A 20,009-nucleotide genomic window follows, 5' to 3' on the forward strand; every position below is an offset into this window, starting at 1 on the left:
AAGGCCACCAGGCCGGGGCAGGGTGGGGATGAGCCCCCAGTGCCATCTGGAAGCACCAGGATACGGTGATCAACCAGCTGCCACCAGAATCTCTGTCCCCATCCTGTCCCCATCCCACCCAATCCTGTCCCATCCTGTCCCCATCCCCTTGCACAGGGCTCGGTGTCACCTGGCCGGGTGACTGGGTGGCTGTGGCCAGCAGCCTGGGAGTGCGGGTGGCCTGGGACGGACACCTGGGCGTGACAGTGACGGTGGAGCCCGAGCTGCGCGGTGGCACCTGGGGGCTCTGTGGCACCTACACCGACGACCCCGCAGGTGAGTCCCACACGCCCAGTGCCACCCCCACCCCGCCTGGGTGACACCCCACGTGTCCCCACCCTGCCTGGGTGACACCCCACGTGTCCCCACCCTGCCTGTGTCCCCCCCAGATGACTTCCTGCTCCCCGATGGGGACATCGCTGCCATTGCCGCCACCTTTGCCAACGCCTGGAAGGTGCCGGTGGCCGGCACAGAGGTACCCGAGGGGGGGCCAGGGTGACACCCGTGCCCTCTGGGGGTCCCCGGGGGTCGCCCCCGCGCTGAGGGACCCCCGGCTCAGCCCCCGTGCAGGGACGCGCCCGAGGGTGGCCCCAGGTGTGGCCCGGGGCAGGTGGCAGCGGCGGTGGCCACGTGCGGGCGGCTGCTGGCCCAGCCCTTCCGGCAGTGCCACGGCGAGGTCAGCGGTGCCAGGGGGGCTTGGGGGGGGCCGGGGGGGTCCGGGGGGCTCTGGAATGTCCTGGGGGATCCATGAGGTCACGGGAAGTACCGGGGGGCTCCGGGGAGTTCTGGGGGATCCCAGAGTTCTTCTGGGATGTCCTGGGGGCTTTTGGGGGGTTTGGGAGGGTCCCAGGGGATTCCAGAGAGTCCTGGGGAGTTTGGGAACTTCCCGTGGGGTTCTGCAGGATCCCAGGGGGGCAACGGGGTCAGGAGTCCTGGGGGGTCCTGGGGATTCTGGGAGGTGCTGGGAGGTCTGGGAAACTCCAGGGGGTTCATCCCGAGGGAGGTCCTGGGATGTTCTGGGGTCTTCTGGGCTGTCTTGGGATGTCCTGGGGTCTTCTGGGATGTTCTGGGATGTTCTGGGATGTTCTGGGGTCTTCTGGGATGTTCTGGGTTGTTCTGAGCTGTTCTCTGTTGTTCTGGGATGTTCTGGGGTCTTCTGGAATCTTCTGGGATGTTCTGGGTTGTTCTCTGTTGTTCTGGGATGTTCCGAGATGTTCTGGGGTCTTCTGGGCTGTTCTGGGGTCTTCTGGGGTCTTCTAGGGGGTCTTTGAGGATCCTCACTGCTGCTCCCCCCCAGGTGGATCCCAGCGGGTTCTATGCAGCGTGTGTGGCACTGCTGTGTGGGGATGGGGACCCCCTGTCACCCCCCGGTCCCCTGTCACCCCCCGGTCCCCTGTCACCCCCCGGTCCCCTGCCGTCCCCTGATCCCCTGTCACCCCCCGGTCCCCTGTCACCCCCTGATCCCCTGTCACCCCCCGGTCCCCTGTCACCCCCTGATCCCCTGTCACCCCCTGATCCCCTGTCACCCCCCGGTCCCCTGTCACCCCCTGATCCCCTGTCACCCCCCGATCCCCTGTCACCCCCCGGTCCCCTGTCACCCCCCGGTCCCCTGTCACCCCCTGATCCCCTGTCACCCCCCGGTCCCCCCGGTCCCGCTCCCGCCGCCGCCTGTGCCACGTTCGCCGCCTACTCCCGGGAGTGCTCCCGCCGCCAGCTCCACGTCCCCTGGCGCCGCCCCGGCCTCTGCGGTAGGAACCGGGGCTGTCCCCCCGCCGCCCCCTCCCCGCCGTGCCCCGGTGCCACCGCGGTGTCGCCTGTCCCCAGAGCGCCGCTGCGGGGCCGGGCAGCGCTTCTCGGACTGCGTGTCGCTGTGCCCTGTCACCTGTGTCACCGCGGGCGGCGCCGAGCCGGGCCCCTGCCGGCGCCACTGCCACGGCGGCTGCGAGTGCGGCCCGGGGCTGGCCCGGGACGGCCCGCGCTGCGTCCCCCCGGCCGCCTGCCCCTGCCACCACCGGCGGCAGCGCTACGAGCCCGGCCAGAGCGTCCGCCAGCGCTGCAACCGATGGTGGGTGGCACCGCGGGGACAGCGGCGGCTCCGGGCTGGGGGCACCCACCGGGGCGACTCCGCTGATGGGCAGCCCCAGGGTCCCCTTTGGAGTGTCCCCCCCAGCCTGGAGTGCCCCGCGGTGTCCCCTCACCCCCGGGTCCCTGTAGAATGTCCCCCTTTATCCCAGGGTCCCCTTTGGAGTGTCCCCCCCATCCTGGTGTCCTCCATGGTGTCCCCTCACCCCCGGGTCGCTGTAGAGTGTCCCCCTTTATCCCAGGTTCCCTGTGATGTCCTCTACTGCTCCCTGCCACGTGTCCCCCCCATCCTGGTGTCCTCTATGGTGTCCCCTCACCCCGAGGTCCCTGTAGAGTGTCCTCCTTCATCCCAGGGCCCCTGTGATGTCCTCCAGTGTCCCCTGCCACGTGTCCCACATCATGGGGTCCGCTCCAGGTGTCCCCCCCAGCCTGGAGTCCCCCTCGGTGTCCCTGCGTTACCGCGGGGTCCCCCGCAGTGTCCCCCCTTCCCTCAGCTCCCTCACCTCCCTGACCGGTGTCCCCGGTGTCCCCGGTGTCCCCAGCACGTGCGAGGGTGGCCGCTGGCACTGTGAGCAGCAGCGGTGCCCGGCCGAGTGCGCCGTGCTGGGGGGACGTCACTTTGTCACCTTCGACCGCCGCCGCTTCTCCCTGCCGGCCACGTGCGCGCACACCCTGGTGGAGGTGAGGGGACACGGGGGACATCGGGGCTGGCCCAGGGGTGACGGGGCGGAGCTCTGGTGGTGGCCGTGGTGGCTGCAGTGTCCGTGGGGGTGATGGGGGCAGGTGGCCGTGGTGATGGCCGTGGTGGCGGAGTTGTCACCGTGTCTCTGTCCCCAGGACTTCGTGTCGGGGCGGCTGCTGATCACAGCCGAGCACGAGCCGTGTGACAGCCACCCGGGCTGTCCCCGCAGCCTCACCGTCACCACCAGCCGCACCACGGCGCGGCTCCACGGCACAGGTGACACACCTGGACAGGACAGGGACCCGGACCGGGACTGGCATTGTCCCCACGCCCTGATGGTGTTGTGGCAGCCGTCCCAGTGCCCGTCCCCAATGTCCCTCTGGCAGTGGTCTCATCCCCGTGCCCACCGCCCTGTCCCCATGGCAGTGGGTGACATTCCAGTGCCTCTCCCCAAGTCTCCGTGGCAGCAGGAGCCACTCCGGTCCCTGTCCCTGATGTTCCCATCACTGGTGCCACCGCCACTGCTGTCGCCCGCAGGGGAGGTGACAGTGGCCGGGCGGGAGGTGACGCTGCCCTTCTCCGGTGCCGGACTGAGCATCCGCCGCGCGTCCTCGGCCTTCCTGCACCTGCAGCTGCCCGACGGGCACCTGCTCTGGGGCCTGGGCACCCCCGACACCTTCATCACCCTGCAGCCCGCCATGGCCGGCACGGTGAGCGGGACCGCCGGGAGACGCGGGTGGGCCAGGGGGACGGAGCCGCTGGATGGGGCTGTGCCGGGCTGTGCCGGGCTCTGGGACGGAGCCGCTGGATGGGGCTGTGCCGGGATCTGCCCTGGGATGGGGCTGTGCCGGGGCTGTGCCGGGCTCTGGGATGGAGCCGCTGGGATGGGGCTGTGCCGGGCTCTGGGATGGGGCTGTGCCGGGCTGTCCCGGGCTCTGGGATGGAGCCGCTGGGATGGAGCTGTGCCGAGCTCTGCCTGCTCCCGGCAGGTGCGGGGGCTCTGCGGGACCTTCAACGGGGACCAGCGCGACGAGTTCACGACGCCGGAGGGGGACGTGGAGCCGGGAGTCGCCGCCTTCGCCAACGCCTTCCGGGCGGCCGGAGCGTGCCCGGCGCTGGGCCCCGGCATTGCCGACCCCTGCGACGGCTTCCCCGGGAGCCGGGAGCGCGCCGAGGCCGCCTGCGCCGTGCTCCTGGGACCGGCCTTCCAGGTGAGCCCCGGCGCGGGGGCAGCGGGGACGGGGGACGCGGTGTGACAGTGTCCCCTCGGGTACAGCCGTGACAGCTGTGACCATGTCCCCTCCGGCACAGCCGTGTCACCGCGCCGTGGACCCGGAGCCGTTCCTGGAGCTGTGCCGCTGGGACGTGTGCTCCTGCCGGGACCGGGAACGGGAACGGGAGCAGGAGCGGTGCCTGTGCCCTGCGCTGGGCGCCTACGGCCGGGAATGCGCCCGGGAGGGAACCGAGCTGGAGTGGAGGAACCAGAGCCTCTGCGGTGCGATGGGATCCATGGGATAATGGGATAGTGGGATAATGGGATAATGGGATAATGGGATAATGGGATAATGGGATAATGGGATAATGGGATGGGATGGGATGGGATGGGATGGGATGGGATAATGGGGTGGGATGGGATGGGATAATGGGGTGGGATGGGATGGGATGGGATCCATGGGATGGCATGGGATGGGATGGGATGGGATAATGGGGTGGGACGGGATGGGTTTTGTATCGGGATGGGGAATGGGAATGGTATCGATGGGATGGGAATGGGAATGGGAATGGGGATGGGGATGGGGATGGGGATGGGGATGGGAATGGGAAGGGGAATGGGAAGGGATGGGAGGGGATGGGATGGGATAATGGGATGGGACGGGATGGGTTTGGTATCGGGATGGGGAATGGGAATGGGATCGATGGGATGGGAATGGGAATGGGATCGATGGGATGGGATGGGTTTGGTATTGGGATGGAGAATGGGAATGGGATGGGAGGGGATGAGATGAGGTGATATCTGCCCCCTCAGTGACCCCCCGGTCCCCCCAGACGAGCCGTGTCCCGGGGGGCAGCAGTACCGGGACTGTGGGGGTCCCTGCGGCCGCTCCTGCCCAGAGCCCCCCGGCGGCAGTGACTGTCCCCCCCCGGACACCCTCTGTGTCCCCGGCTGTCGCTGTCCCCCGGGGCTGCTGCTGGCACAGGGCGGGCAGTGTGTGCCCCCCGCCGCCTGCCCGTGCCCCCGCGGTGCCCGCCTGTACCCGCCCGGCGCCCGCATCCGCCGCGGCTGCCAGGCCTGGTGCGTCCCGCGGGAACCTGGGGGTCCCGGGGGGTTCGGGGAGCCGGAGGGTCACCCACAGCACGGGGATCCCCGGCCAGAGTGTGGCGGTGACGGTGACACGTGATGAAAACCCCTCCAGCCCGGTGTGACACCCGCGGGACGGGGGGGCTTTTGTCCCGTGTCCCACCGTGGGGACAGCGACGGGGACATGGCACAATGAGGGGCCTGGGTAGGGGGTCTCGGTGGGATGTGGGGTCCTGGGGGAGGGGAGTGCAGGGCGCCTGTGGGATTTGGGTGCTGGGAGATGAGGATGGGGGTGCAGGGACCCCCATTGTTGTGGAGGGATGAGGGGTGGGGATGGGGACACGGGGACCGCGGCATGGGGGGCTCAGCGGAATGTGGGGGCCGGGGCTTGGGGGACCCCGATGAGGGGGGCTCGGAGGGTGGGAGGAAGCTGGGGGTGAGGGTGGGAACCCCAGCGGGGGGGATCGGTGGGATTTGGGGGTTCGGATGGTCGGAGGGAGCTGGAGATGGGGACGGAGACCCCGGGAGGGAGGGAATTCGGTGGGATCTGGGTTCTGGAATTTGGGGCAGGGGGATCCCACCGAGAGGTCTCATACGGACGGGGTCCCTCCCGCCCCGCAGCGTGTGCGCAGGGGGGTCGTGGCGCTGCGCCCCCGGCCCGTGTCCCCCGGCCCCGCGCTGTCCCCCGGGGCTGCTGCACGCTCCCGGCTCCTGCCTGCGCCGCTGCGACCCCGCCGAGCCCTCCGGCACCTGCGGCGGCCCCGCCGACGGCTGCGTGTGTCCCCCCGGGGCGCTGTTCCTGGTGGGTGACACCCGGGGGGACGGGGGGCGGCGGGACCCCCCCGAGCCCCCTGACCGCGCTCTGCTCTGTCGGCAGGACGGGCGCTGCGTGTCGCCGGAGCAGTGTCCCTGTCACCACGGCGGGCGGCCGTACCCGCCCAACGCCACCATCGCCCGCGACTGCAACACCTGGTGGGACCCCCGGCACCCCCAGACCCCCGGGACACCCCGGGCCCCCGCCAGCCCCGCGGTGGCACCGAGCCTGTCCCCGCAGCGTGTGCCGGGGCCAGCGGTGGCACTGCGGGCGCCGGGAGTGCGCGGGGACCTGCGTGGCCACGGGGGACCCGCACTATGTCACCTTCGACGGCCGCGCCTTCACCTTCGCGGGGGACTGCGAGTACCTGCTGGCCCGCGAGGCCACCGGGCTGTTCGCTGTCACCGCCGAGAACGTCCCCTGCGGCGCCAGCGGCGTCACCTGCACCAAGTCCGTGATGGTGGCCATGGGCAACACCGTGGTGCACATGCTGCGGGGTGAGGGACACGGGGACACGGGGACACGGGGACATGGGGGACATGGGGACACGGGGGACATGGGGGACACGGGGGACATGGGGAACATGGGGGACATGGAGGACATGGGGACACGGGGGACATGGGGGACATGGGGGACATGGGGGACATGGGGACACGGGGACACGGGGGACACGGGGGACATGGGGACACGGGGGACATGGGGGACATGGGGGACATGGGGGACACGGGGGACATGGGGGACATGGGGACACCGTGGTGCACATGCTGCGGAGTGAGGGGACACGGGGACACGGGGACACGGGGGACACGGGGGACATGGGGACACGGGGGACATGGGGGACATGGGGGACATGGGGGACACCGTGGTGCACATGCTGCGGGGTGAGGGACACGGGGGACACCGAGGGGACATGGGGACACGGGGGACATGGGGGACATGGGGACACCGTGGTGCACATGCTGCGGGGTGAGGGACACGGGGACACTGGGACACGGGGGACACTGGGAACACCTGATGCACATGCTGCGGGGTGAGGGACACGGGGGACAAGGGGGACAGGGAGAGGACACGCAGGGACCTGCGGGTGTCACCCACGGTGACATCCTGGCTCGGTCGCGGTGGGGTGGGGGCTGCAGGGGGTGGGGACCCGAGGGGACACGGGGACGCACGGAAGGTCATGAGGGACCATGGGGGGACACGGAGGGACACGGGGAAGTGGCGGGGTGACCACAGTGACAGCCCAGCCCCGTCGCGGCACGGTGGGATTTGGGGGGTGGAGCATGAGGGGACACGGGGGGACACACGGGGGGGTGACCCTCGGTGCCACCCCGGCAGGGCGAGAGGTGACAGTGAACGGGGTGGCCGTGCGACCCCCCAAGGTGTTCGGGGGCTCGGGGCTGGCGCTGCAGCGCGCGGGGCTCTTCCTGCTGCTCCTGACGCGCCTGGGGCTGGCCGTGCTCTGGGACGGAGGTGAGACCCGGGGGACACGGGGGGACACGGGGGACACGGGGGACACGGGGGGACACGGGGGACACGGGGGGACACGGAGGGACACGAGAGGACACGGGGCTGGCCGTGCTCTGGGACGGAGGTGAGACCCGGGGGACACGGGGGGACACGGGGGACACGGGGGACACGAGAGGACACGGGGCTGGCCGTGCTCTGGGACGGAGGTGAGACCCGGGGGACACGGGGGACACGGGGGACACGGGGGGACACGGGGGGACACGGAGGGACACGAGAGGACACGGGGCTGGCCGTGCTCTGGGACGGAGGTGAGACCCGGGGGACACGGGGGGACACGGGGGACACGGGGGACACGGGGGACACGAGAGGACACGGGGCTGGCCGTGCTCTGGGACGGAGGTGAGACCCGGGGGACACGGGGGACACGGGGGACACGGGGGGACACGGGGGACACGGGGGTCCCTGGGCATTCCCTGGGGGTGGCCGTGGGGACACGGGTGGGGGTCCCCAGTGCCGGGGGTCCATGGGGTATCCCTGGCGCTGCTGTCGCCAAGGCAGTGTCACCATGGCGGGGTCCCTGGTGCCACCACGGGGGTGTCACCTCGCGGGGTCCCTGGTGCCACACGGGGTCCGCAGTGCCCGCGGCACCACGGGAGGGTCCCGGGGGGTCCCGGGGGGTCCCGGGGGGGTCCCGGGCCCCGATGTGCCCCCTGGGTGCCCGCAGGGACCCGCGTGTACGTGCGCGTGTCCCCGCGGCTGCGCGGCCGCCTGGCCGGGCTCTGCGGGAACTTCGACGGCGACGCCGAGAACGACTTCGGGAGCCGCGACGGGGCCCTGGAGGCCACCCCCGGCATCTTCGGGGACTCCTGGCGCCTCAGCCCGCTCTGCCCCGAGGCCGACGGCCACCGCCCGCACCCCTGCGAGGTACGGGGATGGGGGACATGGGGGACAGGGGGGACAGGGGACGGCGGGGGAGAGCAGTGACACGGAGAGACGTGGGGGATTGATTTGACAGGGGTACAGGGGAACTGGATGGGGACACCAGGCGACACGGGGAGACACAGGGGGACGCAGGGAGCACTGGCAGGGGGACACTGGAGATGGAAAGGGTGACACAGAAGCTGGCAGGGGGACACGGGGAGCTGGCAGAGGGACCCTGGAGGACACAAGAGCTGGCAGGGGGACACAGGGAGCATTGGCAGGGGGACACTGGGGATAGACAGGGTGACACAGAAGCTGGCAGGAGGACACGGGGAGCTGGCAGGGGGACCCTGGAGGACCCAAGAGCTGGCAGGGGGACATTGTGGGGTACAAAAGGCCATGGGGCTGGGATGGCCCAGGCCGGTGAAATCCCGGACGGGAGGAGGATGAGGATGAGGATGAGGATGAGGATGAGGATGAGGATGAGGATGAGGATGAGGATGAGGCCGTGCCTCAGTCCGGGCTGGAATCCCCCGGAATTCCCATCCCCGGCACCCCGGGTGCGCCGAGCCCCGCCTGAACCGGGACAAAGGGGGTGCACGGAGCCAGGGGGCCCGGCTGGGGACACACGGGGGTCTGACACGGGGGTGCCCCCAGGAGAACCCCCAGCGCTCGGCCTGGGCGCGGGGGCGCTGCGGGGTCCTGCGGCACCCGCTGTTCGCGCCGTGCCACGAGCTGGTGCCGCCGCAGCGCTTCTACGAGTGGTGCCTGTTCGACGCCTGCGGGTGAGTCTGGGGGGCTCGGGGGGGCCAGGGGGGTCCCGGGCCCCGTCCCACGGCTCCTGCCGCAGGTGTGACAGCGGCGGGGACTGCGAGTGCCTGTGCACGGCCCTGGCCGCCTACGCCGAGGAGTGCGGCCGGCGGGGGAGAGCCCTGCGCTGGCGGAGCCAGGGGCTGTGCCGTGAGTGCGGGGCACCGGGGGCACCGGGGCTGCCGGGGGGTGCCGGGGGTACGCGGGGGTCCGGGGGGCTGTGGGACACGAGGGGTGCCAGGGGGCACGGGGGGCCGGGGGTTACGGGGGGGTCCCGTCCCGCCCCTGTGCTGGTGGAGCCGGGGCTGTGCCGTGAGTCTGGGGGCGCTCGGGAGAGCACAGGGGGACACGGGGAGAGCCCGGGGACACGGGGAGGTCCGGGCTGAGCCCCCGCTGGGATGTGCCTGGGTTGGGGGCCGGACAATGGGTCTGGGGGTGCAGGAGCCCCCCTAGGGGCTGTGGGGCGGGGGGGCCATGGCGTGAGGGGCGTACAGGAGCCCCCCGTGGGGTTGTGGAGCGGGAGGAAGGGTCCGGGCTGTGCCCCCCGAGGGGCTGTGGGACTGAGGGGGGGTCTCAGGCTGCGGAGCGGGGGGTCCCAGCCCCCCTGACCCCCCGACGTGCGCAGCCCTGCAGTGCGAGGGGGGGCAGGAGTACAGCCCCTGCGGGCCCCCCTGCCCCCCCACCTGCCGCGACCTCGGCCGGGAGCCCCCCGAGCTCTGCGGGGCCCTGGGCTGCCTCGAGGGCTGCTTCTGCCCCCCCGGGCGGCTCCTGCACGGTGAGGGGGGCGCAGAGTGGGGCGGGGGGCTGGGAGGGGAGGGGACGGAAACGGTTTGGGGGCTGGGAAGGGCTGGGGGCGGCTGGGAGGGGGCTCTGCGGGACGGAAGGGGTTTGGGGGGGCTGGGGGGCTCTGGGGGTCGCGGTGCCAGCCCTGTGTGCCCCCCACCCCCGCAGACGGGCAGTGCGTGGAGCCCCCCGACTGCCCCTGCTTCTGGGACGGCTTTGCCTTCCCGGCCGGGGCCAGCGTGACACAGGGCTGCAGCAACTGGTGAGGCACTGGGGACACTGGGGACACTGGGGGACACTGGGGGACACTGGGGACACTGGGGACACTGGGGATACTGGGGACACTGGGGGACACTGGGGGACACTGGGGGTACTGGGGACACTGGGGGACACTGGGGACACTGGGACACTGGGGACACTGGGGACACTGGGGATACTGGGGACACTGGGGGACACTGGGGATACTGGGGATACTGGGGGTACTGGGGACACTGGGGGACACTGGGGACACTGGGACACTGGGGACACTGGGGATACTGGGGATACTGGGGACACTGGGGGACACTGGGGATACTGGGGATACTGGGGGTACTGGGGACACTGGGGGACACTGGGGACACTGGGACACTGGGGACACTGGGAGACACTGGGGGACACTGGGGGGTACTGGGGACAATGGGGACACTGGGGATACTGGGGACACTGGGGATACTGGGGATACTGGGGACACTGGGGACACTGGGGACACTGGGGGGTACTGGGGACACTGGGGACACTGGGGACACTGGGGGGTACTGGGGACACTGGGGACACTGGGGATACTGGGGATACTGGGGACACTGGGGACACTGGGGGACACTGGGGATACTGGGGGGTACTGGGAGACACTGGGGACACTGGGGACACTGGCGGTACTGGGAGACACTGGGGACACTGGGGGACACTGGGGGGTACTGGGGGACACTGGGGACACTGGGGACACTGGGGACACTGGGGATACTGGGGACACTGGGGGACACTGGGGATACTGGGGACACTGGGGATACTGGGGACACTGGGGACACTGGGGATACTGGGGATACTGGGGGGTACTGGGGACACTGGGGGACACTGGGGACACTGGGAGACACTGGGGGACACTGGGGACACTGGGGACACTGGGGGACACTGGGGGGTACTGGGGACACTGGGGGACATTGGAGGACACTGGGGGACACTGGCGGTACTGGGAGACACTGGGGGACACTGGGGATACTGGGGATACTGGGGACACTGGGGGACACTGGGGGACACTGGCGGTACTGGGAGACACTGGGGGACACTGGGGGACACTGGGGGGTACTGGGAGACACTGGGGACACTGGGGGACACTGGGGGACACTGGGGACACTGGGGGGTACTGGGAGGCACTGGGGGACACTGGGAGCCCGGGAATGGCGTGCTGGGGGCCCGGGACACCGGGGTGTGGGACACTGGGACAATGGGACAGCGGGACACCAGGACACCAGGATAGTGGGACAACGGGATGTGGGGACACTGGGACACCAGGACACCAGAGTGTGGGGACACAGGGATACTGGGACACTGGGACAGTGGGATGTGAGGACACACAGACACCGAGAAAATGGGAATTTGGGATCCTGGGTTCCCAGGACATTGGGACAGCAGGACACGGAGACAATGGGATTTGGGGACACTGGGACACCAGGACACTGGGACACCAAGATAGTGGGACACTGGGACACCCAAGATACCAGGACACCAGGATGTGGGGACACCAAGACACTGGGACACTGGGATGTGGGGACACAGACACACTGGGGAAATGGGATATTGGGGTACAGGGACCCCAGGACATGGGGACACCAGGACACGGAGACACTGGGATTTGGGACACCGGGACCCCCGGACACCAGGACCTCAGGGACAGCAGGACACTGACACTAAGCCAGGGGGACAGCGTAACGCCGGGGCACCGGGGGCACAGCGATCCCGGCCGCCCCGAGTGCCGCCCGTGTCCCTCCCGCAGCACGTGCGTGGCGGGGCGCTGGCAGTGCCCCCCGAGCCCGGCCCCGTGCCCCGCCGCGCCCGCCTGCGCCCCCTGGGAGTTCCGCTGCCGGGCCGGGGGGCGCTGCGTGCCCGGGGCCTGGCTCTGCGACAACGAGGACGACTGCGGGGACGGCTCGGACGAGCTGTGCGAGCCGCCCTGCGCCCCGCGGCAGCCCCGCTGCCCCGGCGGGCCCTGCCTGCCCTGGGGGGCGCGCTGCGACGGCGTCGCGCACTGCCCCGACGGCTGGGACGAGGCCGGGTGTCCCCCCCGCGCCTGCGAGCCCCCCGAGTTCGCCTGTGCCGGGGGGCGCTGCCTGCCCCCCGCGCGGGTCTGCGACGGGCGCCTCGATTGTCCCCCCGGGGATGACTCGGACGAGGCGGGTGAGCGAGCGCGGGGGTCGGGGGTGCTGGAGTGGGGAGGGGGCTGCAGGGAGTTTGGGGGTCCTGGGGAATAGAGAGCCCTGCAGGCCTCGGGGTCTGTGCCCCGGAATGGGGTCCCTGAGTCCCCCCTAATCCTGGGGGTCTGTGCCCCACGTTGAGAGTTCCTGAGCCCCCCGACTCTGGGGGTCTGCACCCCACACTGAGTGTCCCTGAGGCCCCAACCCTGGGGCTCTGTGTGGGATCCCTGAGCCCCCCAACCCTGAGGATCTGTGCTCCACATTGGGGGTCCCTGAGCCCCCTAATCCTGGGGGTCTGTACCCCACACTGAGAGTCCCTGAGCCCCCAGCCCTGGGGGTGGCGCTGCTCGGGAGCCCCCCCGGAGCAGGAGCCGCCCGTGCCCCGGGTGGGGGTGCCCGTGCCCCGGGTGGGGGTGCCCGTGCCCACCGGGGGTCACGTCCCGCAGGCTGCGCCCCCCGGTGCGGGCCGGGGCAGTTCCGGTGCGGCGGGGGCCGCTGTGTGCCCTCCCCGCAGCGCTGCGACGGCCGCGACGACTGCGGGGACGGCAGCGACGAGCGCGGCTGCGCCTGCCCCGAGGGGCACCTGCCGTGCCCGGGGGGCGGCTGCGTGCCCCCCGCCGCCATCTGCGACGGCCGCCGCCACTGCCCCGACGGCGCCGACGAGAACGACTGCCCCGGTGAGGGGGACACCCGCCACGGGGACCCCGCCTGGGACCCCCGGCCCTGGGACCACCCCACCGGAGACCCCCACCTGGGACCCTCCACCCGCAATGGGGACCCCGCCTGGAACCCCCGGCCCTGGGACCACCCCCCTCGGGACCGCCCCCATCCGCCCCGCGAGGCTCCCGATCCGGGGGCTGCCCCCCTCCGGACCCCCTACCCGGCATCGCCCCCTTTGGGGACCCCTCCCCGTGACCCCCTCTCACCCCGGAGCCCCTCTGGGACCCCCTTTGTTCCCCGCTCCCCCCGGCGGCGGTGTCACCGCTGTCCCCGTGTCCCCAGCGCGGGCCGCCTGCGCCCCCGGCACCGTGCCCTGCCCCGACGGCTCCTGCGTGCCGGAGGTGGCCGTGTGCGACGGCGCCCGCGACTGTCGCGACGGCTGGGACGAGAGCCCGGCGGGGTGCGCGGTGGCGCTGCCGCCCGCGCCGCTGTCACCTGTCACCGCTGTCACCACCTCTGTCACCTCTTCTGTCACCGCCCCTGTCACCGCTGTCACCGCCGACACTGCCGTCGCGGTCACCAGCGGCACTGTCGCCAGCACCGTCACTGTCAGTGACACTGACGCTATCGCCGACACCTCTGCTGTCACCGCCGCTGTCACCAGCACTGTCACTGTCACTGTCACCGCCTCGGCCGCGCCCTGCCCGCCCCGCTCCCTGCGCTGCGACAGCGGCGGCTGCGTCCCGCGGGGGTGGCGCTGCGACGGCGACAGCGACTGTCCCGATGGCAGCGACGAGCGAGGCTGCGCCCCCCCCGTGCGCCCCCGGCCACCTGCCCTGCGGCCCCGCCTGCGTCCCCCCCCCGCCGCCTGTGCGACGGCCTCCCCGACTGTCGCGACAGCGCCGACGAGAGCCCCCGGCTGTGCGGTAAGAGCCCGGGGTGGCTCTGGGGACATCTGCGGGGGGAGGTCTGGGAGCGCCCCCCGTGCCCCTCCTGGGGACCCCGGGAATGAGGGGGGCGATCTCGGGGGTCCCGTGGGGAGAGCACGGGAAGCTCGGCAGGGAGGGGCTCCCACCGGAGAGGGGATCCCACCGAGCCCCGGGACCCCCCTGGGGACCCCTGAGAGCCCTCGTGCCCCCCAGAGCCCCCCGGCCCCGGGAGCGGCCCGCGGGGTCCCTGCGCAGAGTTCGACTGCGGGGACGGGGAGTGTGTCACCTTCGGGCAGGTAACGGGGACAGGGGCGCCGCCACCCGCCCGGGCCACCGCGGCTCCCTCCCGGGGCTGCCCTGGAGCCCCCGATGCCCCTGCAGTGACCCCGGGCCCCAGCGTGTCCCCGAGCCTTTCCAGGGACACCCGGGTGTCCCCAGGTGTCCCTCCCGGTGTCACCCCCGTGTTCCCTCCATCATTCCCGCGGTGTCCCCGAACCCCTCCCAGCGCCACTCTCGCTGTCCCCTGACCCCTCCCGACCCCCCCCTCCGGGTGTCCCTGACTCCTGTCACCCCCTCCCGGTGCCACCCCGGTGTCCCCGCGTCCCTGACCCCCTTCCAGTGCCACCTTAGAGTCCCCTCGCCCCCCCTCGATGTCACCCCAGTGTACCCCACGACTCCCTTTCAGTGCCACCTTAGTGTCCCCCATCTCCCTCCCGGTGTCACCCCGGTTTCACCCCGATGTCCCCACGTCCCTGACTCCTTTCCAGCGCCACTTCAGTGTCCCCTCGCCCCCTCTCGGTGTCCCCCCGTGTCCCCAGCGTCCCCTCGGGCCGCGGTGTCCCCGCAGGTGTGTGACGGGCTGCGGGACTGCGCCTCGGGGGGGGACGAGCGGGGCTGCGGCCTCTGGGCTCCCTGGGGGCCCTGGGGGTCCTGCAGCCGCCCCTGCGGGCCCGGGCGGCAGCGCCGCGCCCGGGGGTGTCACCAGCGCCACCCGGGGCTGCTGCGGGGCTGCCGGGGACCCCGCGAGCAGGAGCGAGCCTGCTTCCACCGCGCCTGCCCGGGTGAGCGGGGACCCGGGGATTTGGGGGGCTCCCGGGGCTCTCCGGAGGGTTTGGGGGCACCCCGGGGCATCCCGAAGGGTTTGGGGGGGATCCTGGGGCATCCCGGAGGGTTTGGGGGGTACCAGGGCATCCCGGAGGGTTTGGGGGGCCGGGGGGGGTGTCGGGGTCCCGGGGGCAGCCCTGACACTGCCACGAGTGCCCAGGGAAGTGAGGGGGGGCCTGGGGGGGCCTCGGGGCAGTTTGGGGGTCTCATGGGGGAGTACCTGAGGGATTTGGGGGTCCCCGGGGGCGGGTTTCAGGGACCCTACAGTCCCAGAGGGATTTGGGGGTTCCGAGGCCCCCTTAACCCTCCCCCCCCGCAGTGGACGGGGCGTGGGGCCCGTGGGGTCCCTGGTCCGAGTGCCCGGGGGGCTGCGGGGGGGTCCGGCTGCGCACCAGGGGGTGCCGGCCCCCCCAGAACGGCGGCCGCGCCTGCGAGGAGCTGCGAGGGGGCCCCGGAGCGCTGGAGATGGGTGGGTGCGGGATGGGGGTGCGGGGGGCTCGGGGGGACCTGGGGGCCCCAGGGGAGGGGGAAGCCCATGGGGCGGGGGGCTCTGGGGACAGGCCCAATGGGGTGGGGTCCCGGGGGGCTCCGAGGGACAGATGAGCCCCGCAGAGTGGGGGGCGCTGGGTGGGCGAGGGGTCTCTCCAGGGTGAGGGGCTCAGTGGGACGGGTGGGCCCTGCTGGGACAGGGGGGTCGTGGCCGGGTCTCACTGGGGCGGGGGGCTCCGCAGAGGGTACGGGGGGTTCTGGGGGTCAGGGGGTCTCTGTGCCTGACTGTGCCCCCAGCCCCCTGTGCCCCGGGGGGGTGCCCCAACGCCTCGCAGTGCTCGGAGGGGCTGCGCCCCCTGCCCTGCGCCCCCTGCCCCGCCTCCTGCTCCGACCTGGCTGCCGCCGTGCCCTGCCCGCGCCCCCCGCCCTGCCGCCCAGGTGAGGGGGACACGGGGGGCTATGGGGGGCTATGGGGGGCTATGGGGGACTCCCCAGTGTCAGGGGCACCCCTGACCCCCGATCCCCCCAGGGTGCTGGTGCCCGGCGGGGCAGGTGCTGGAGCCCCCCGAGGGGTGCGTGCGGCCGGGGCAGTGCCCGTGCCGGGCCGGGGGGCGCCGCTTCCCCCCGGGAGCCCCGGTGCCGCTCGGGTGTCGCGCGTGCACGTGCCTGGAGGGACAGCTGCGACACTGCCGCCCGCGCCCCGGCTGCTCAGGTGGGTCCCGGTACCGCGGGGTCTCCGGTGCCCGCGGGGTCTCCGGTGCCCGCTGTCCCCGCGGCGCTGCCCGGGGGCGCTGTCCCGGTGACCCGGTGTCCCCGCAGTGGACTGCGGCTGGTCCTCGTGGTCGCCGTGGGGGCCGTGCGGGGGCGGCTGCGGCGGCCCCGGGGTGCAGTGGTCCTTCCGCAGCCCCTCGAACCCGGCCCGGCGCGGGGGCGGCCGCCACTGCCGCGGCATCTACCGCAAAGCGCGACGGTCAGCGGGGCCGGGGGCGGGCAGGGGGTCCGGGGTGTGGGCAGGGGGATCGGGAGCGGGCGGGGGGCTCGGGAGTGGGCAGGGGGCTCGGGGACGGGCAGGGGGTCCGGGGGTGGGCAGGGGGTCCGGGGGGCGGGCAGGGGGTCCGGGGGTGGGCAGGGGGCTCGGGGGGGCGGGCAGGGGTCCCGGGGGGATGTGCAGGGTCCCGGGGGTCCCGCGGCGTGTGACGGTGCCCCCGCAGGTGCCGCACGCCGCCGTGCCCGCGGTGCCGGGAGCGCGGCCGCTGGCGCGTCCCCGGGGAGCGCTGGCGGGGGCAGCCGTGCCAGCTGTGCCAGTGCCTGCCGGGCGGCGCCGTGCGCTGTGTCCCCTACTGTCCCCCTCCGCCGCTGTCCCCAGGTGAGTCGGGGCGCGGGGACGGGCCCAGCGCGGGGGCGGTGGCCGTGACGCTGTCGCTGTCGCTGTCCCCAGGGCCAGGCGCTGCGGGAAGGGGACGGCGGCTCCTGCTGCTCCTGCGGCCCCGCGGGTGAGTGGGGGTCCCGGGGGTCCCGGGGGAGGGGACCCCATCCCCCCGTGCCCGTCACCGCCGCGTCTGTCCCCGCTGCAGGTGACAACGCCACGGCCACCCCGCCCGGGATGGTGACAGCGCTGTCCCCAAGCGGTGCCGAGGCCCCCGGCAGCCCCGGGTACGGGAGGGGACGGGAGGGCCGGGATTTGGGGGTCCCCAAAGCGGGGAGGGGGCACTGGGGGACCCCCGAGCCCTCATTGTGCCCCCTCCAGCCCCACGGCCGGGCCCGAGGGGCCCAAAGGCACCGAGACCCCCCCGGAGCCCCCCAGCGCGGCCGGGGGCACCCCCGGAACCGCGACCCGGCCCGAGGACACCCCGGGACCCCCCGAGGGCACCCCCGGAACCGCGACCCGGCCCCAGGACACCCCGAGACCCCCCGAGGGCACCCCCGGAACCGCGACCCCGCCCCAGGACACCCCGGGACCCCCCCGAGGGCACCCCCGGAACCGCGACCCGGCCCCAGGACACCCCGGGACCCCCCGAGGGCTCCGCGCCCCCCCCCCGAGCCGGAGCTGCCCTCGCTGGCTCCCACGGGGGTCCCCGCCGCGACCCCCCCCAGGTGAGGGAGGAAAGGCCCCCCCAGAACGGCCCCCCGGGATTGGGGAGTCCCGCTGGAATGGGGGGGGACGGGCCCCCGAACAGCCCCCAGGGCCGGGGGGTTCCGGGGGCAGCGCCCGCTCAGGGGGGGCTGCGGGTCCGACATGGGCAGCAGCGAGCTTGGGGGGCTGGGGGTGTGCCCCAAACACGGGGGGGTGTGCCCCAAACACGGGGGGCTGGGGGTGTGCCCCAAACACGGGGGGGTGTGCCCCAAACACGGGGGGCTGGGGGTGTGCCCCAAACACGGGGGGTGTGCCCCAAACACGGGGGGCTGGGGGTGTGCCCCAAACACGGGGGGCTGGGGGTGTGCCCCAAACACGGGGGGTGTGCCCCAAACACAGGGGGCTGGGGGTGTGCCCCAGACATGGGGGGCTGGGGGTGTGCCCCAAACACGGGGGGCTGGGGGTGTGCCCCAAACACGGGGGGTGTACCCCAAACACGGGGAGTTCCTGGGTGTACCCCAAACACGGGGGGCTGAGGGTGTACCCCAAACACGGGGGGTTCCTGGGTGTGCCCCCCAAACACGGGGGTCACGCTGCCCCCCCCCCCGTGTCCCCAGGCTGCGCCCCCCGGCCCTGGGGGGGGGTGGGGGTCCTGCAGCCGCTCCTGTGGGGTGGGGGTCGCTCTGCGGCGCCGGAGGGAGACCCCGCCCGGGGGGGGCTGCGCCCACGGCCCCGACACCGGAACCGACACCGGAACCGACACCGACACCGGAACCGACACCGGAACCGGCACCGGCACGGACAGCGGCACCGGCACGGACAGCGGCACCGGAACCGGCACCGGAACCGACACCGAAACCCGCTTGTGCTTCCTGCGAGCCTGCCCAGGTACCCCCAAACCCTGCGAGCCTGCCCAGGTACCCCCAAACCCGCCCCGGCAGGGCGGGGACCCCCAGTAAGGGCAGGACCTTCAAGAGTGGAGGGACCCCCTTATGGGTGGGAACCCCGGTAAAGGGTGGGACCCCCTCATGGGTGGGAACCCCGGGGCTCTGGGCTCTGCAGGGGTGGGACCGATCCCCCTTTCCGGGCAGGGACCCCCCGAGTCTGGGACCCCCATCCCCGGCCGGGGGGATCCCCAGGTGCGGGGGGCTCGGGGTCTGCCGTCCCCAGTCCCGGGGGTCTCGCTGCCCACTCGGGGGTTCGGGGAGTCCCAAGGGGGGGCCCTGTGGGTCAGGGGGTGTCTCTGGGGCGCTGTGGGGGTGCTGCCCCCCCTGACCGCCCCGTGCCCCCCCCAGTTTCGGGCGGGTGGGCGCCCTGGGGCTCCTGGAGCGCCTGCGCCGCCCCGTGCGGGGGGGGGCAGCAGATTCGCCGCCGCAGCTGCAGCGACCCCCCCCCCAAAAAACGGGGGGCGACCGTGCGAGGGAGGGGCGCTGCAGAGCCGGCCCTGCAACCTGCGGCCCTGCGGGGACCCCCCAGGTACGGGGGTACGGGGGTACGGGGGGCTGGGACCCCCCTCCAACCCCAACCTTGTCCCCCCGTCCCTCAACGCCACCACTGCCCCTCCCCAAATCCCCCCCGGGACCCCCGAGCCCCCAAACCCCCCGTGCTCACCCCAAGCACCCTGAAATCCCCAAAGCCCCCCAACCCCTCCATCCCTGACTGCTGCAATGGCCTCCCCCGTCCCTGACCCCCCAAACCCCCCCGGGCCCCCCTTTCCCCGCTGACCCCCCCGTGTCTCCCCAGCCTGCCCCCCCCAGGCGCTGCTGGTGCCCCCGGGGGGGTGCGAGGATCTGGGGGTCCCCCCGTGCCCCCCGACCTGCGCGGACCTGAGTGGGAACAGCTCGTGCCCGGGGGGCTGCCAGGAAGGTCGGGGGGGTTTGGGGGGCACGGGGGGGGGGGCGTGGGAGGGTCCGGGAGGGGCTCGGGGGGCGGCTTGGGTGGGGCTGGAGGGGGGCACAGGGGGATTTGGGGGGATTTGGGGGATTTGGGGGGAACTGGGAACTTGGAAAGGCATGGAGGGGCTTGAGGGGGCTTGGAAGGGACCTCAGGGAGGGTTTGGGAATTTGGGGGGGCACGGAGCAGTCCGGGGGGTTGGGGGGCATTTAGGGCCCGTGGTGAGGGGCCCAGGAGGCTGAAGCCCCCCTGAACGCCCCCACCCCAGGCTGCCGGTGCCGGCCCGGGCTGGTGCTGCAGGGGAGCGGCTGCATCGAGCCCAGGTACCCCAAAACCCCGCTGTACCCCGATCCCCATAACCCAGACACCTCTGTACCCCAAATCCCACCGGTACCTGCTCCCTGCTGCACCCCGAACCCATCTGTACCCCAAACCCCATAACCCAGACACCTCTGTACCCCAAATCCCACCGGTACCCGAACCCTGCTGCACCCCGAACCCATCTGTACCCCAAAC

General features: G+C 72.8%; 1 protein-coding gene across 1 annotated transcript in view; it reads left to right on the top strand.

Moving 5' to 3' along the window:
• The window catches only part of LOC131565073 (SCO-spondin-like), a 35,326-nt gene that overhangs the window by 3,167 nt on the left and 12,150 nt on the right, over positions 1-20,009 (top strand). Inside the window, 38 exon segments of the mRNA XM_058815746.1 lie at positions 157-315; positions 429-514; positions 599-715; positions 1,337-1,787; positions 1,864-2,104; positions 2,664-2,802; positions 2,959-3,079; positions 3,341-3,513; positions 3,793-4,014; positions 4,115-4,298; positions 4,850-5,096; positions 5,724-5,904; positions 5,980-6,074; positions 6,157-6,413; positions 7,252-7,386; positions 8,108-8,307; positions 8,962-9,089; positions 9,155-9,264; positions 9,740-9,889; positions 10,066-10,159; positions 11,927-12,327; positions 12,791-13,021; positions 13,347-13,930; positions 14,149-14,229; positions 14,781-14,994; positions 15,357-15,506; positions 15,824-15,964; positions 16,056-16,238; positions 16,346-16,496; positions 16,738-16,970; positions 17,101-17,179; positions 17,274-17,620; positions 17,704-17,792; positions 18,218-18,488; positions 18,896-18,987; positions 18,989-19,076; positions 19,344-19,466; positions 19,762-19,816. Of these exon segments, the coding sequence (XP_058671729.1) occupies positions 157-315; positions 429-514; positions 599-715; positions 1,337-1,787; positions 1,864-2,104; positions 2,664-2,802; positions 2,959-3,079; positions 3,341-3,513; positions 3,793-4,014; positions 4,115-4,298; positions 4,850-5,096; positions 5,724-5,904; positions 5,980-6,074; positions 6,157-6,413; positions 7,252-7,386; positions 8,108-8,307; positions 8,962-9,089; positions 9,155-9,264; positions 9,740-9,889; positions 10,066-10,159; positions 11,927-12,327; positions 12,791-13,021; positions 13,347-13,930; positions 14,149-14,229; positions 14,781-14,994; positions 15,357-15,506; positions 15,824-15,964; positions 16,056-16,238; positions 16,346-16,496; positions 16,738-16,970; positions 17,101-17,179; positions 17,274-17,620; positions 17,704-17,792; positions 18,218-18,488; positions 18,896-18,987; positions 18,989-19,076; positions 19,344-19,466; positions 19,762-19,816 (7,003 nt within the window).

Source organism: Ammospiza caudacuta, chromosome 1, assembly GCF_027887145.1.
Source record: "Ammospiza caudacuta isolate bAmmCau1 chromosome 1, bAmmCau1.pri, whole genome shotgun sequence".
Taxonomy (NCBI): domain Eukaryota; kingdom Metazoa; phylum Chordata; class Aves; order Passeriformes; family Passerellidae; genus Ammospiza; species Ammospiza caudacuta.